At 46.6% G+C, this 14,653-nt stretch overlaps 1 protein-coding gene across 1 annotated transcript in view; it reads left to right on the forward strand.

Moving 5' to 3' along the window:
- Positions 1-14,653, forward strand: part of LOC139408252 (A-kinase anchor protein 2-like) — a 109,274-nt gene that overhangs the window by 10,463 nt on the left and 84,158 nt on the right. The window contains exon 2 of the mRNA XM_071151929.1: positions 4,188-4,988. Coding sequence (XP_071008030.1) covers positions 4,190-4,988 — 799 coding nt within the window. The 5' untranslated portion in view covers positions 4,188-4,189. The remainder of the gene's footprint in view (positions 1-4,187; positions 4,989-14,653) is intronic.

The following is a 14,653-nucleotide window of genomic DNA, read 5'->3' on the forward strand; positions in this document are numbered from 1 at the left end:
CCAGGTCTTTGTTCTCCTACTAATCTCACTACAAACTCCTCCAGGTCTCTGTTCTCCTACTAATCTCACTGTAACCCCCTCCAGGTCTTTGTTCTCCTACTAATCTCACTACAAACTCCTCCAGTTCTCTGTTCAACTACTAATCTCACTGTGCCCTCCTCCAGGTCTCTGTTCTCCTACTAATCTCACTGTAACCCCCTCCAGGTCTCTGTTCTCCTACTAATCTCACTGTAACCCCCTCCAGGTCTCTGTTCTCCTACTAATCTCACTGTAACCCCCTCCAGGTCTTTGTTCTCCTACTAATCTCACTACAAACTCCTCCAGTTCTCTGTTCAACTACTAATCTCACTGTGCCCCCCTCCAGGTCTCTGTTCTCCTACTAATCTCACTGTAACCCCCTCCAGGTCTCTGTTCTCCTACTAATCTCACTGTAACCCCCTCCAGGTCTCTGTTCTCCTACTAATCTCACTGTAACCCCCTCCAGGTCTCTGTTCACCTACTAATCTCACTGTAACCCCTTCCAGGTCTCTGTTCTCCTACTAATCTCACTGTGACCCCCTCCAGGTCTCTGTTCTCCTACTAATCTCACTGTGACCCCCTCCAGGTCTCTGTTCTCCTACTAATCTCACTGTAACCCCCCCCCCCCCCCCCAGGTCTCTGTTCTCCTACTAATCTCACTGTGACCCCCTCCAGGTCTCTGTTCTCCTACTAATCTCACTGTGACCCCCTTCAGGTCTCTGTTCTCCTACTAATCTCACTGTAACCCTTAGAGAGTTCATCAATGATCTTAAAACCTTGATAAGCTAATGTCCTGACGATGGCTCACCGCTGTTCGTACTTGGCGACTTCAACCTCCCGACGACTGCCTTCTATTAAATTCTTTCCAACTTTGACCCTTTCCCAGTCCCCTCCCACTCACAAGGCAGACAATACAGTTGACCTCATGTTTACTAGAGGCTGTTTGCCTACTCCCCTGCTCCGTGGCTGAGTGACTCATTGCGAGCTGACAGAACAGGGCTGCGGGCAGCTGAGTGTAAATGGAGGAAAACTAAACATCTGGAGGACATATCACACTTCCTCTCCCTCCTCTCTACTTTCTCTTCCTCTGGGTCCGCTGCTAAAGCCACTTTTATCACTCTAAATGTCAAGCTTCTGCCTCTAACCCTAGGAAACTCTTTTCCGCCTTCTCCTCCTTCCTTAATCCTTCTCCCCCTCCCTCCTCCCTCCTCCCCCCTCCTCCCTCTCTGTGGATGACTTTGTCAACCACTTTGACAAGAAAGTCGACGACATCTGTTCCTCATTCACTCAGCCTATTGAGTCCACTGGTCCCACTCATTCACTCAGCCAATTGAGTCCACTGGTCTCATTCAATCAGCCTATTGAGTCCACTGGTCTCATTCACTCAGCCTATTGAGTCCACTGGTCTCATTCACTCAGCCTATTGAGTCCACTGGTCTCATTCACTCAGCCTATTGAGTCCACTGGTCTCATTCACTCAGCCTATTGAGTCCACTGGTCTCATTCACTCAGCCTATTGAGTCCACTGGTCCCACTCATTCACTCAGCCTATTGAGTCCACTGGTCCCACTCATTCAATCAGCCTATTGAGTCCACTGGTCCCACTCATTCACTCAGCCCATTGAGTCCACTGGTCCCCCTCATTCACTCAGCCTATTGAGTCCACTGGTCCCACTCATTCACTCAGCCTATTGAGTCCCCTGGTCCCACTCATTCACTCAGCCTATTGAGTCCACTGGTCCCACTCATTCACTCAGCCTATTGAGTACATTGGTCCCACTCATTCACTCAGCCTATTGAGTCCACTGGTCCCACTCATTCAATCAGCCTATTGAGTCCACTGGTCCCACTCATTCACTCAGCCTATTGAGTCCCCTGGTCCCACTCACTCAGCCTACTGAGTCCACTGGTCTCACTCACTCAGCCTATTGAGTCTACTGGTCTCACTCACTCAGCCTATTGAGTCCACTGGTCTCATTCACTCAGCCTATTGAGTCCACTGGTCTCATTCACTCAGTCTATTGAGTCCACTGGTCCCACTCATTCACTCAGCCTATTGAGTCCACTGGTACCACTCATTCACTCAGCCTATTGAGTCCACTGGTCTCATTCACTCAGCCTATTGAGTCCCCTGGTCCCACTCATTCACTCAGCCTATTGAGTCCACTGGTCTCATTCACTCAGCCTATTGAGTCCACTGGTCTCATTCACTCAGCCTATTGAGTCCACTGGTCTCATTCACTCAGCCTATTGAGTCCACTGGTCTCATTCACTCAGCCTATTGCGTCCACTGGTCCCACTCACACAGAATTATCTAACGCCTTGACCTCTTTCTCCCCATCTCTCTCCAGATGAAATCCTTTGACTAGTGAGGTCCAGCCGCCCAACAACCCACTCGAATCCAACACCTCTTCCTTTCTCCAGATCAACTCTGGAGACCTTCTGCCATTTCTCACTTCCCTCATCAACTCATCCCTGACTACTGGCTGTGTTCCATCCTTATCAACTCATCCCTGACTACTGGCTGTGTTCCATCCTCATCAACTCATCCCTGACTACTGGCTGTGTTCCATCCTTATCAACTCATCCCTGACCAGTGGCTGTGTTCCATCCTTATCAACTCATCCCTGACTACTGGCTGTGTTCCATCCTCATCAACTCATCCCTGACTACTTGCTGCATCCCCTCTGACTTCAAAATGGCCGAGTCGCTCCCCTCCTCAAGAAACCAGCACTCGACTCATCTAACGTCAAAAACTATAGTCCTGTATCCCTTCATTCTTTTCTTTCCAATACACTTGAATGTGCTGGGTCTGATCAACTCTCTCGCTATCTCTCTCAGAATGATCTTCTTGATCCTAACCAGTCAGACTTCAAGACGGGTCACTCAACAGAGACTGCTCTTCTCTTTGTCACAGAGGCTCTCTGCACTGCCAAAGCTGACTCTCTCTCCTCTGTTCTCATCCTCCTAGATCTATACGCTGCTTTCGACACCGTGATCCATCAGATCCTCCTCTCCACTCTCTCAGGGCTGGGCGTCTCAGGCGCCATCAGATTCTCCTCTCCACTCTCTCAGGGCTGGGTGTCTCAGGTTCCATCAGATCCTCCTCTCCACCCACTCAGGGCTGGGCGTCTCAGGCTCTGCACGCTCTTGGATTGCATCCTACCGGGCAGGCCGATCCTACCAGGTGACGTGGAGAGGATCAGTGCACCACTCACGACTGGTGTCGGTTCTAGGCCCTCTCCTCTTCTCTCTATACACCACGTCACTTGGCTCCATGATTTCCTCTCAATGTCTCTCCTATCATTGCTATGCGAATGACACTCAACTACTTTTCTCCTTCCCCCCTTCTGACACCCAGGTAGTGACATGCATCTCTGCGTGCCTGCCAGATACCTCAGCTTGGATGTCGGTTCACCACCTGAAGCTCAACCTCAATAAGACGGAGCTGCTCTTTCTCCCGGGGAAGGCCTACCTGCTCAAAGACCTCTTCATCATGGTGAACAACTCCATGGTGTCCCCATCTCAGACATCAAAGAACATTGGCGTGGCCCTGTCGTTCTCTGCAAAACATCCTGCAGGTTCATGCTCTAAGACATCCATAGAACCACCCTTCCTCATACAGGAAGCAGAGCAGGTCCTAATCCAGGCACTTGTCATCTCCCGTCTGGACTACCGCAACTCACTCTTGGCAGGGCTCCCTCGCTTGCGCCATCAAATGCTGCAGCCCGCCTGGTGTTCAACCTTACCAAGTCCTCCCACATCACCCCACTCATCCGCACATTCCACTGGCTTCCAGTCGAAGCTCGCATCCACTCCAAGACCATGGTGCTTGCCCACGGAGCAGCAAGAGGAGCTACCCCTCCCTACTTTCAGGCTCAAACCCTACACCCCAAACGAGAGCACTCTGTTCCGCCACCTCAGGTCCTTGTGGGAAAGCTTCCTGCCCATCTTCCAAAAATATCTGAAACTCTATGTCTTCAAATAGTGTCTTAAATAATCACCCAGAGTTGTACTATAGTTGAAACCACATGATATTCTGTCTGTCTGTCTGTCTGTCTGTCACCCAGAGATGTACTATAATGGTAACATGATATCTTCTTTCTCTCTCTCCCCCTCCCTCCCTCCGTCCCTTCCTCCGTCCGTCTGTCTGTCTGTCTTTTATCCAGCGATGTACGCCATGGAGATCAACGTGGAGAAGGACAGAAAGACAGGGGACACCAGGATCCTGTCAGCGTCTGCAGTCAGCCCTGACGAAGTGCCTGACTGCGGTGTCAAGGTTTTCGACGACGGCCGGAATGTTGTCTACGAGGTCCGCTCGGGGGGGTCCTCTACCCTGGACAATGGGGTTCACCACTGGAGCTCCCAACAGGTGGATGAGCTGATGAAGCGGGTCGGGGCGACCACCGGCTGTGCTCAGGGAGGCAAGGCTAAGGTCACTGTCAACCACGCCGACGCTGATGACCCCAAAACCTCCCCCAGGTCCATTGACCACTCCGCTGACCTCCCTACCAACTACACCCCCTACACTACCCCCCCAGCTGTCCCTAGCTCTGCCACCACGGCCCACAAGATGCCCCAGCCCCACGCTCCAAGCGCCCCTATCACCACCCAGCCTCCACCCTGCCGGGAGGTGATATACGGGGGTGAGGTGACGGAGACTCCCCAGGCTACGGCAGAGAAGCCGATCACGATGATCTTCATGGGCAATCATAATGTAGACGACCAGGATGAGACCAAGAGGCTGCTGGGATTCGACGGCACCATCAAGGCTGAGATCGTCCTGATCGATGAGGACGATGAGAAGTCGCTACGGGAGAAAACGGTGACAGACGGTTACTCCACCATGGACGGCAACGCCGCCGACCTGGTGTCCGGCTCCCGGCCGCTCAGTGACACCACTGAACTGTCGTCGGAGGGGAAGGACGAGAGCTCTGCCACGGCCACCAAGGAACTCCCCTCCCCAGCAGGTATAGAGAAGAAAGAGCGCTGCCATTGCTGTACTATCATGTGACCTCATTACTTTAACTAAACTACCCACAACTCTCTGTTACTCTTGGGACTGCAGGGAGAGAGGAGCTCATTGGTTAATCAAGGCTCTGATCTCCCTCCTCCCTAAACCCTCCTCCTCCTCCTCCTATTCCTCCTCACGGCTACTAACAGAACCTACCCTCTGACGCCTGGAACTTGGCTGCATTGACATCATTCTTTTTAACTTTGACCTTTGACCCCCCCCCCCCCCCAGGAAAGTAAAGGCACTCTGTCACTCCCTTCAGTAGGACAACGGTGGAAGTTAAAGTTGCCCCGAATAAAGAGTCAGTTTTAGATTTTTACGACTACAGATGAAGATCAGGATTGGATGAGGGGAAGCTGATCCTAGAGCTGCACCTAGAGGAAACTGCACCTTGTTCCCTATGTAACACAGTGCTTTTGACCAGAGCCTTGAGGGTAGAGAGGCCCTGACCTTGATACAACACCAAATATGTTTTATGTGAGGATTTGTGTAAAACGTAGTGCACTATATAGGGAATAGGGCTCTGGTCTAAAGTAGTGCACTATATAAGGAATAGGGCTCTGGTCTAAAGTAGGGCACTATATAGGGAATAGGGTGCCATTTGGGATATATCCTGAGAAGGGCATTACTTATGACCTTCTGTCTGTACTGTAAGAAACATGAACAGTTATCATAATTAACGATAGGCACTGTACATACGCTCCTCATCCGAACCATGACAGAGTACAGGAGGGAACAATCAGAGTATAGGAGGGAACTCTACCAGGGTATCAGAGTATAGGAGGGAACTACCAGGGTATTAGAGTATAGGAGGGAACTCTGCCAGCGTACCAGAGTATAGGAGGGAACTACCAGGGTATCTGAGTATAGGAGGGAACTCTACCAGGGTATCAGAGTATAGGAGGGAACTACCAGGGTATTAGAGTATAGGAGGGAACTCTACCAGGGTATCAGAGTATAGGAGGGAACTCTTCTAGGGTATCAGAGTATAGGAGGGAACTACCAGGGTATTAGAGTATAGGAGGGAACTCTACCAGGGTATCAGAGTATAGGAGGGAACTGCCAGGGTATTAGAGTATTGGAGGGAACTCTGCCAGCGTATCAGAGTAAAGGAGGGAACTACCAGGGTATCAGAGTATAGGAGGGAACTCTACCAGGGTATCAGAGTATACGAAGGAACAATCAGAGTATGGGAGGGAACTTTACCAGGGTTTCAGAGTATAGGAGGGAACTCTGCCAGCGTATCAGAGTATAGGAGGGAACTCTACTAGGGTATCAGAGTATAGGAGGAAACTCTACAAGGATATCAGAGTATAGGAGGGAACTCTACTAGGGTTTCAGAGTATAGGAGGGAACTCTACCAGGGTATCAGAGTATAGGAGGGAACTCTACTAGGGTATCAGAGTATAGGAGGGAACTACCAGGGTATCAGAGTATAGGAGGGAACTACCAGGGTAATAGATTACAGGAGGGAACTCTACCAGGGTATCAGAGTATAGGAGGGAACAACCACGGTATCATAGTATGGGAGGGAACTACCAGAGTATCAGAGTATAGGAGGGAACAACCACGGTATCATAGTATGGGAGGGAACTACCAGAGTAACAGAGTATAGGAGGGAACTTACCAGAGTATAGGAGGGAACTCTACCAGGGTATCAGAGTATAGGAGGGAACTACCAGAGTATAGGAGGGAACTCTACCAGGGTATCAGAGAGTAGGAGGAACTCTACCAGAGTATCAGAGTATAGGAGGGAACTACCAGAGTATAGGAGGGAACTCTACCAGGGTATCAGAGTATAGAGGGAACTCTACCAGCGTATCAGAGTATAGGAGGGAACTCTACCAGGGTATCAGAGTATAGGAGGGAACAACCACGGTATCATAGTATGGGAGGGAACTACCAGAGTATCAGAGTATAGGAGGGAACAACCACGGTATCATAGTATGGGAGGGAACTACCAGAGTAACAGAGTATAGGAGGGAACTTACCAGAGTATAGGAGGGAACTCTACCAGGGTATCAGAGTATAGGAGGGAACTACCAGAGTATAGGAGGGAACTCTACCAGGGTATCAGAGAGTAGGAGGAACTCTACCAGAGTATCAGAGTATAGGAGGGAACTACCAGAGTATAGGAGGGAACTCTACCAGGGTATCAGAGTATAGAGGGAACTCTACCAGCGTATCAGAGTATAGGAGGGAACTCTACCAGGGTATCAGAGTATAGAGGGAACTCTACCAGCGTATCAGAGTATAGGAGGGAACTACCAGAGTATAGGAGGGAACTCTACCAGGGTATCAGAGTATAGGAGGGAACTACCAGAGTATAGGAGGGAACTCTACCAGGGTATCAGAGTATAGAGGGAACTCTACCAGCGTATCAGAGTATAGGAGGGAACTCTACCAGGGTATCAGAGTATAGAGGGAACTCTACCAGCGTATCAGAGTATAGGAGGGAGCTCTATTTGCATAGCCATACTGTCTCAGACACAGTGAGAACATGTCATGTCTGACATAGTGAGAACATGTCTGACACAGTGAGAACATGTCTGACACAGTGAGAACATGTCTAACTAACACAGTGAGAACATGTCTAACACAGTGAGAACATGTCTGACGCAGTGAGAACATGTCTGACACAGTGAGAACATGTCTGACACAGTGAGAACATGTCTAACACAGTGAGAACATGTCTAACTAACACAGTGAGAACATGTCTAACACAGTGAGAACATGTCTGACACAGTGAGAACATGTCATGTCTGACATAGTGAGAACATGTCTGACACAGTGAGAACATATCATGTCTGACATAGTGAGAACATGTCTGACACAGTGAGAACATGTCTGACACAGTGAGAACATGTCTGACACAGTGAAAACATGTCTGACACAGTGAGAACATGTCTAACTAACAGAGTGAGAACATGTCTGACAAAGTGAGAACATGTCTGACACAGTGAGAACATGTCTAACTAACACAGTGAGAACATGTCTAACTAACACAGTGAGAACATGTCATGTCTGAAACAGTGAGAACATGTCTAACTAACACAGTGAGAACATGTCTGACACAGTGAGAACATGTCTAACTAACACAGTGAGAACATGTCTAACACAGTGAGAACATGTCTGACACAGTGAGAACATGTCTGACACAGTGAGAACATGTCTGACACAGTGAGAACATGTCTAACACAGTGAGAACATGTCTGACACAGCGAGAACATTTCTAACACAGTGAGAACATGTCTGACACAGTGACACAGTGAGAACATGTCTGACACAGTGAGCACATGTCTAACTAACACAGTGAGAACATGTCTGACACAGTGACACAGTGAGAACATGTCTAACTAACACAGTGAGAACATGTCATGTCTGACACAGCGAGAACATTTCTAACACAGTGAGAACATGTCTGACAAAGTGAGAACATGTCTAACACAGTGAGAACATGTCTAACACAGTGAGAACATGTCTAACTAACACAGTGAGAACATGTCTGACACAGTGAGAACATGTCTAACACAGTGAGAACATGTCTGACACAGTGAGAACATGTCTGACACAGTGAGAACATGTCTGACAGAGTGAGAACATGTCTAACATAGTGAGAACATTTCTGACACAGTGAGAACATGTCTGACACAGTGAGAACATGTCTAACACAGTGAGAACATGTCTGACACATGTCTGACACAGTGAGAACATGTCTGACACAGTGAGAACATGTCTAAGACAGTGAGAACATGTCTGACACAGTGAGAACATGTCTGACACAGTGAGAACATGTCTGACACAGTGACACAGTGAGAACATGTCTGACACAGTGAGAACATGTATGACACAGTGAGAACATGTCTAAGACAGTGAGAACATGTCTGACACAGTGAGAACATGTCTGACACAGTGAGAACATGTCTGACACAGTGGGAACATGTCTAACACAGTGAGAACATGTCTGACACAGTGAGAACATGTCTAACTAACACAGTGAGAACATGTCTAATACAGTGAGAACATGTCTAACACAGTGAGAACATGTCTGACACAGTGAGAACATGTCTAACACAGTGAGAACATGTATGACACAGTGACACAGTGAGAACATGTCTGACACAGTGGGAACATGTCTAACACAGTGAGAACATGTCTGACACAGTGAGAACATGTCTAACTAACACAGTGAGAACATGTCTAATACAGTGAGAACATGTCTAACACAGTGAGAACATGTCTGACACAGTGAGAACATGTCTAACACAGTGAGAACATGTATGACACAGTGACACAGTGAGAACATGTCTGACACAGTGAGAACAGGTCTAACACAGTGAGAACATGTCTGACACAGTGAGAACATGTCTAACACAGTGAGAACATGTCTGACACAGTGAGAAAATGTCTGACACAGTGAGAACATGTCTAACACTGTGATAACATGTCTGACACAGTGAGAACATGTCTGACACAGTGAGAACATGTCTGACACAGTGAGAACATGTCTGACACAGTGACACAGTGAGAACATGTCTGACACAGTGAGAACATGTCTGACACAGTGAGAACATGTCTAACTAACACAGTGAGAACATGTCTGACACAGTGACACAGTGAGAACATGTCTAACTAACACAGTGAGAACATGTCTGACAGAGTGAGAACATGTCTAACTAACACAGTGAAAACATGTCTGACACAGTGAGAACATGTCTAACTAACACAGTGTGAACATGTCATGTCTGAGACAGTGAGAACATGTCTAACTAACACAGTGAGAACATGTCTAACACAGTGAGAACATGTCTGACACAGTGAGAACATGTCTGACACAGTGAGACCATGTCTAACACAGTGAGAACATGTCTGACACAGAAAGAACATGTCTAACACAGTGAGAACATGTCTAACACAGTGAGAACATGTCTGACACAGTAAGAACATGTCTAACACAGTGAGAACATGTCTAACACAGTGAGAACATGTCTGACACAGTGAGAACATGTCTGACACAGTGAGAACATGTCTAACACAGTGAGAACATGTCTGACACAGTGAGAACATGTATATCACAGTGAGAACATGTATGACACAGTGACACAGTGAGAACATGTCTGACACAGTGAGAACATGTCTAACACAGTGAGAACATGTCTGACACAGTGAGAACATGTCTAACACAGTGAGAACATGTCTGACACAGTGAGAACATGTCTGACACAGTGAGAACATGTCTGACACAGTGAGAACATGTCTGACACAGTGACACAGTGAGAACATGTTTGACACAGTGAGAACATGTCTGACACAGTGAGAACATGTCTAACACAGTGAGAACATGTCTGACACAGTGAGAACATGTCTGACACAGTGAGAACATGTCTGACACAGTGAGAACATGTCTGACACAGTGAGAACATGTCTGACACAGTGACACAGTGAGAACATGTTTGACACAGTGAGAACATGTCTGACACAGTGAGAACATGTCTAACACAGTGAGAACATGTCTAACACAGTGAGAACATGTCTGACACAGTGAGACCATGTCTAACACAGTGAGAACATGTCTGACACAGTGAGAACATGTCTAACACAGTGAGAACATGTCTAACACAGTGAGAACATGTCTGACACAGTGAGAACATGTCTAACACAGTGAGAACATGTCTGACACATGTCTGCCACAGTGAGAACATGTCTGACACAGTGACACAGTGAGAACATGTCTAACTAACACAGTGAGAACATGTCATGTCTGACACAGCGAGAACATGTCTGACACAGTGAGAATATGTCTGACATAGTGAGAACATGTCTAAAACAGTGAGAATGTGTCTAACTAACACAGTGAGAACATGTCTAACACAGTGAGAACATGTCTGACACAGTGAGAACATGTCTGACACAGTGAGAACATGTCTAACACAGTGAGATCATGTCTGACACAGTGAGAACATGTCTGACACATGTCTGACACAGTGAGAACATGTCTGACACAGTGAGAACATGTCTAACACAGTGAGAACATGTCTGACACATGTCTGACACAGTGAGAACATGTCTGACACAGTGAGAACATGTCTAACACAGTGAGAACATGTCTGACATATGTCTGACACAGTGAGAACATGTCTGACACAGTGAGAACATGTCTAACACAGTGAGAACATCTCTGACACAGTGAGAACATGTCTAACACAGTGAGAACATGTCTAACACAGTGAGAACATGTCTGACACAGTCAGAACATGTCTGACACAGTGAGAACATGTCTAACACAGTGAGAACATGTCTGACACAGTGAGAACATGTCTGACACAGTGAGAACATGTCTAACACAGTGAGAACATGTCATGTCTGACACAGTGAGAACATGTCTAACTAACACAGTGAGAACATGTCTAACACAGTGAGAACATGTCTGACACAGTGAGGCCATGTCTGACACAGTGAGACCATGTCTAACACAGTGAGAACATGTCTGACACAGTGAGAACATGTCTAACACAGTGAGAACATGTCTGACACAGTGAGAACATGTCTAACACAGTGAGAACATGTCTGACACATGTCTGCCACAGTGAGAACATGTCTGACACAGTGACACAGTGAGAACATGTCTAACTAACACAGTGAGAACATGTCATGTCTGACACAGCGAGAACATGTCTGACACAGTGAGAATATGTCTGACATAGTGAGAACATGTCTAAAACAGTGAGAATGTGTCTAACTAACACAGTGAGAACATGTCTAACACAGTGAGAACATGTCTGACACAGTGAGAACATGTCTGACACAGTGAGAACATGTCTAACACAGTGAGATCATGTCAGACACATGTCTGACACAGTGAGAACATGTCTGACACAGTGAGAACATGTCTAACACAGTGAGAACATGTCTGACACATGTCTGACACAGTGAGAACATGTCTAACACAGTGAGAACATCTCTGACACAGTGAGAACATGTCTAACACAGTGAGAACATGTCTAACACAGTGAGAACATGTCTGACACAGTCAGAACATGTCTGACACAGTGAGAACATGTCTAACACAGTGAGAACATGTCTGACACAGTGAGAACATGTCTGACACAGTGAGAACATGTCTGACACAGTGACACAGTGAGAACATGTCTGACACAGTGAGAACATGTCTGACACAGTGAGAACATGTCTGACACAGTGAGAACATATCTGACACAGTGAGAACATGTCTAACACAGTGACACAGTGAGAACATGTCTAACACAGTGACACAGTGAGACAATGTCTAACACAGTGACACAGTGAGAACATGTCTAACACAGTGACACAGTGAGAACATGTCTAACACAGTGAGAACATGTCTGACACAGTGACACAGTGAGAACCTTGTCTAACTAACACAGTGAGAACATGTCTGACACAGTGAGAACATGTCTGACACAGTGAGAACATGTCTGACACAGTGACACAGTGAGAACATGTCTGACACAGTGAGAACATGTCTGACACAGTGACACAGTGAGAACATGCCTGACACAGTGAGAACATGTCTGACACAGTGAGAACATGTCTGACACAGTGAGAACATGTCTAACACAGTGTCACAGTGAGAACATGTCTAACTCAGTGACACAGTGAGAACATGTCTAACACAGTGACACAGTGAGAACATGTCTAACACAGTGACACAGTGAGAACATGTCTAACACAGTGAGAACATGTCTAACACAGTGAGAACATGTCTGACACAGTGACACAGTGAGAACCTTGTCTAACTAACACAGTGAGAACATGTCTGACACAGTGAGAACATGTCTGACACAGTGAGAACATGTCTAACACAGTGAGAACATGTCTAACTAACACAGTGAAAACATGTCTGACACAGTGAGAACATGTCTGGGACAGTGAGAACATGTCAAACTAACACAGTGAGAACATGTCTAACTAACACAGTGAGAACATGTCTGACACAGTGGCACAGTGAGAACATGTCTAACTAACACAGTGAGAACATGTCTGACACAGTGAGAACATGTCTAACACAGTGAGAACATGTCTGACACAGTGAGAACATGTCTAACTTACACAGTGAGAACATGTCTAACTCACACAGTGAGAACATGTCTGACACAGTGACACAGTGAGAACATGTCTGACACAGTGAGAACATGCTTAACACAGTGAGAACATGTCTGACACAGTGAGAACATGTCTGACACAGTGAGAACATGTCTGACACAGTGAGAACATGTCTAACTAACACAGTGAGAACATGTCTAACTAACACAGTGAGAACATGTCTAACTAACACAGTGAGAACATGTCTGACACAGTGACACAGTGAGAACATGTCTGACACAGTGAGAACATGTCTAACACAGTGAGAACATGTCTGACACAGTGAGAACATGTCTAAAACAGTGAGAACATGTCTGACACAGTGAGAACATGTCTAACACAGTGAGAACATGTCTGACACAGTGAGAACTTGTCTAACACAGTGCTAACATGTCTAAAACAGTGAGAACATGACTAACACAGTGAGAACATGTCTGACACAGTGAGAACATGTCTAACTAACACAGTGAGAACATGTCTAACTAACAAATTGAGAACATGTCTGACACAGTGAGAACATGTCTGACACAGTGAGAACATGTCTAACTAACACAGTGAGAACATGTCTAACACAGTGACACAGTGAGAACATGCCTGACACAATGAGAACATGTCTGACACAGTGACACAGTGAGAACATGTCTAACTAACACAGTGAGAACATTTCTAACACAGTGAGAACATGTCTGACACAGTGAGAACATGTCTAACACAGTGACACAGTGAGAACATGTCTGACACAGTGAGAACATGTCTGACACAGTGACACAGTGAGAACATTTCTAACACAGTGAGAACATGTCTGACACAGTGAGAACATGTCTGACACAGCGAGAACATGTCTAACACAGTGAGAACATGGCTGACACAGTGAGAACATGTCTGACACAGTGAGAGCATGTCTAACACAGTGAGAACATGTCTAACACAGTGAGAACATTTCTGACACAGTGACACAGTGAGAACACGTCTGACACAGTGACACAGTGAGAACATGTCTGACACAGTGAGAACATGTCTGACACAGTGAGAACACTTCTGACACAGTGAGAACACGTCTGACACAGTGACACAGTGAGAACATGTCTAACACAGTGAGAACATGTCTGACACAGTGAGAACATGTCTGACACAGTGAGAACATGTCTGACACAGTGAGAACATGTCTAACACAGTGAGAACATGTCTGACACAGTGAGAACATGTCTAACACAGTGAGAACATGTCTAACACAGTGAGAACATGTCTAACTAACAAAGTGAGAACATGTCTGACACAGTGAGAACATGTCTGACACAGTGAGAACATGCCTAACACAGTGAGAACATGTCTGACACAGTGAGAACATGTCTAACTTACACAGTGAGAACATGTCTAACTCACACAGTGAGAACATGTCTGACACAGTGACACAGTGAGAACATGTCTGACACAGTGAGAACATGCTTAACACAGTGAGAACATGTCTGACACAGTGAGAACATGTCTGACACAGTGAGA

This window comes from Oncorhynchus clarkii, chromosome 5, assembly GCF_045791955.1.
Source record: "Oncorhynchus clarkii lewisi isolate Uvic-CL-2024 chromosome 5, UVic_Ocla_1.0, whole genome shotgun sequence".
NCBI classification, from domain to species: Eukaryota; Metazoa; Chordata; class Actinopteri; order Salmoniformes; family Salmonidae; genus Oncorhynchus; species Oncorhynchus clarkii.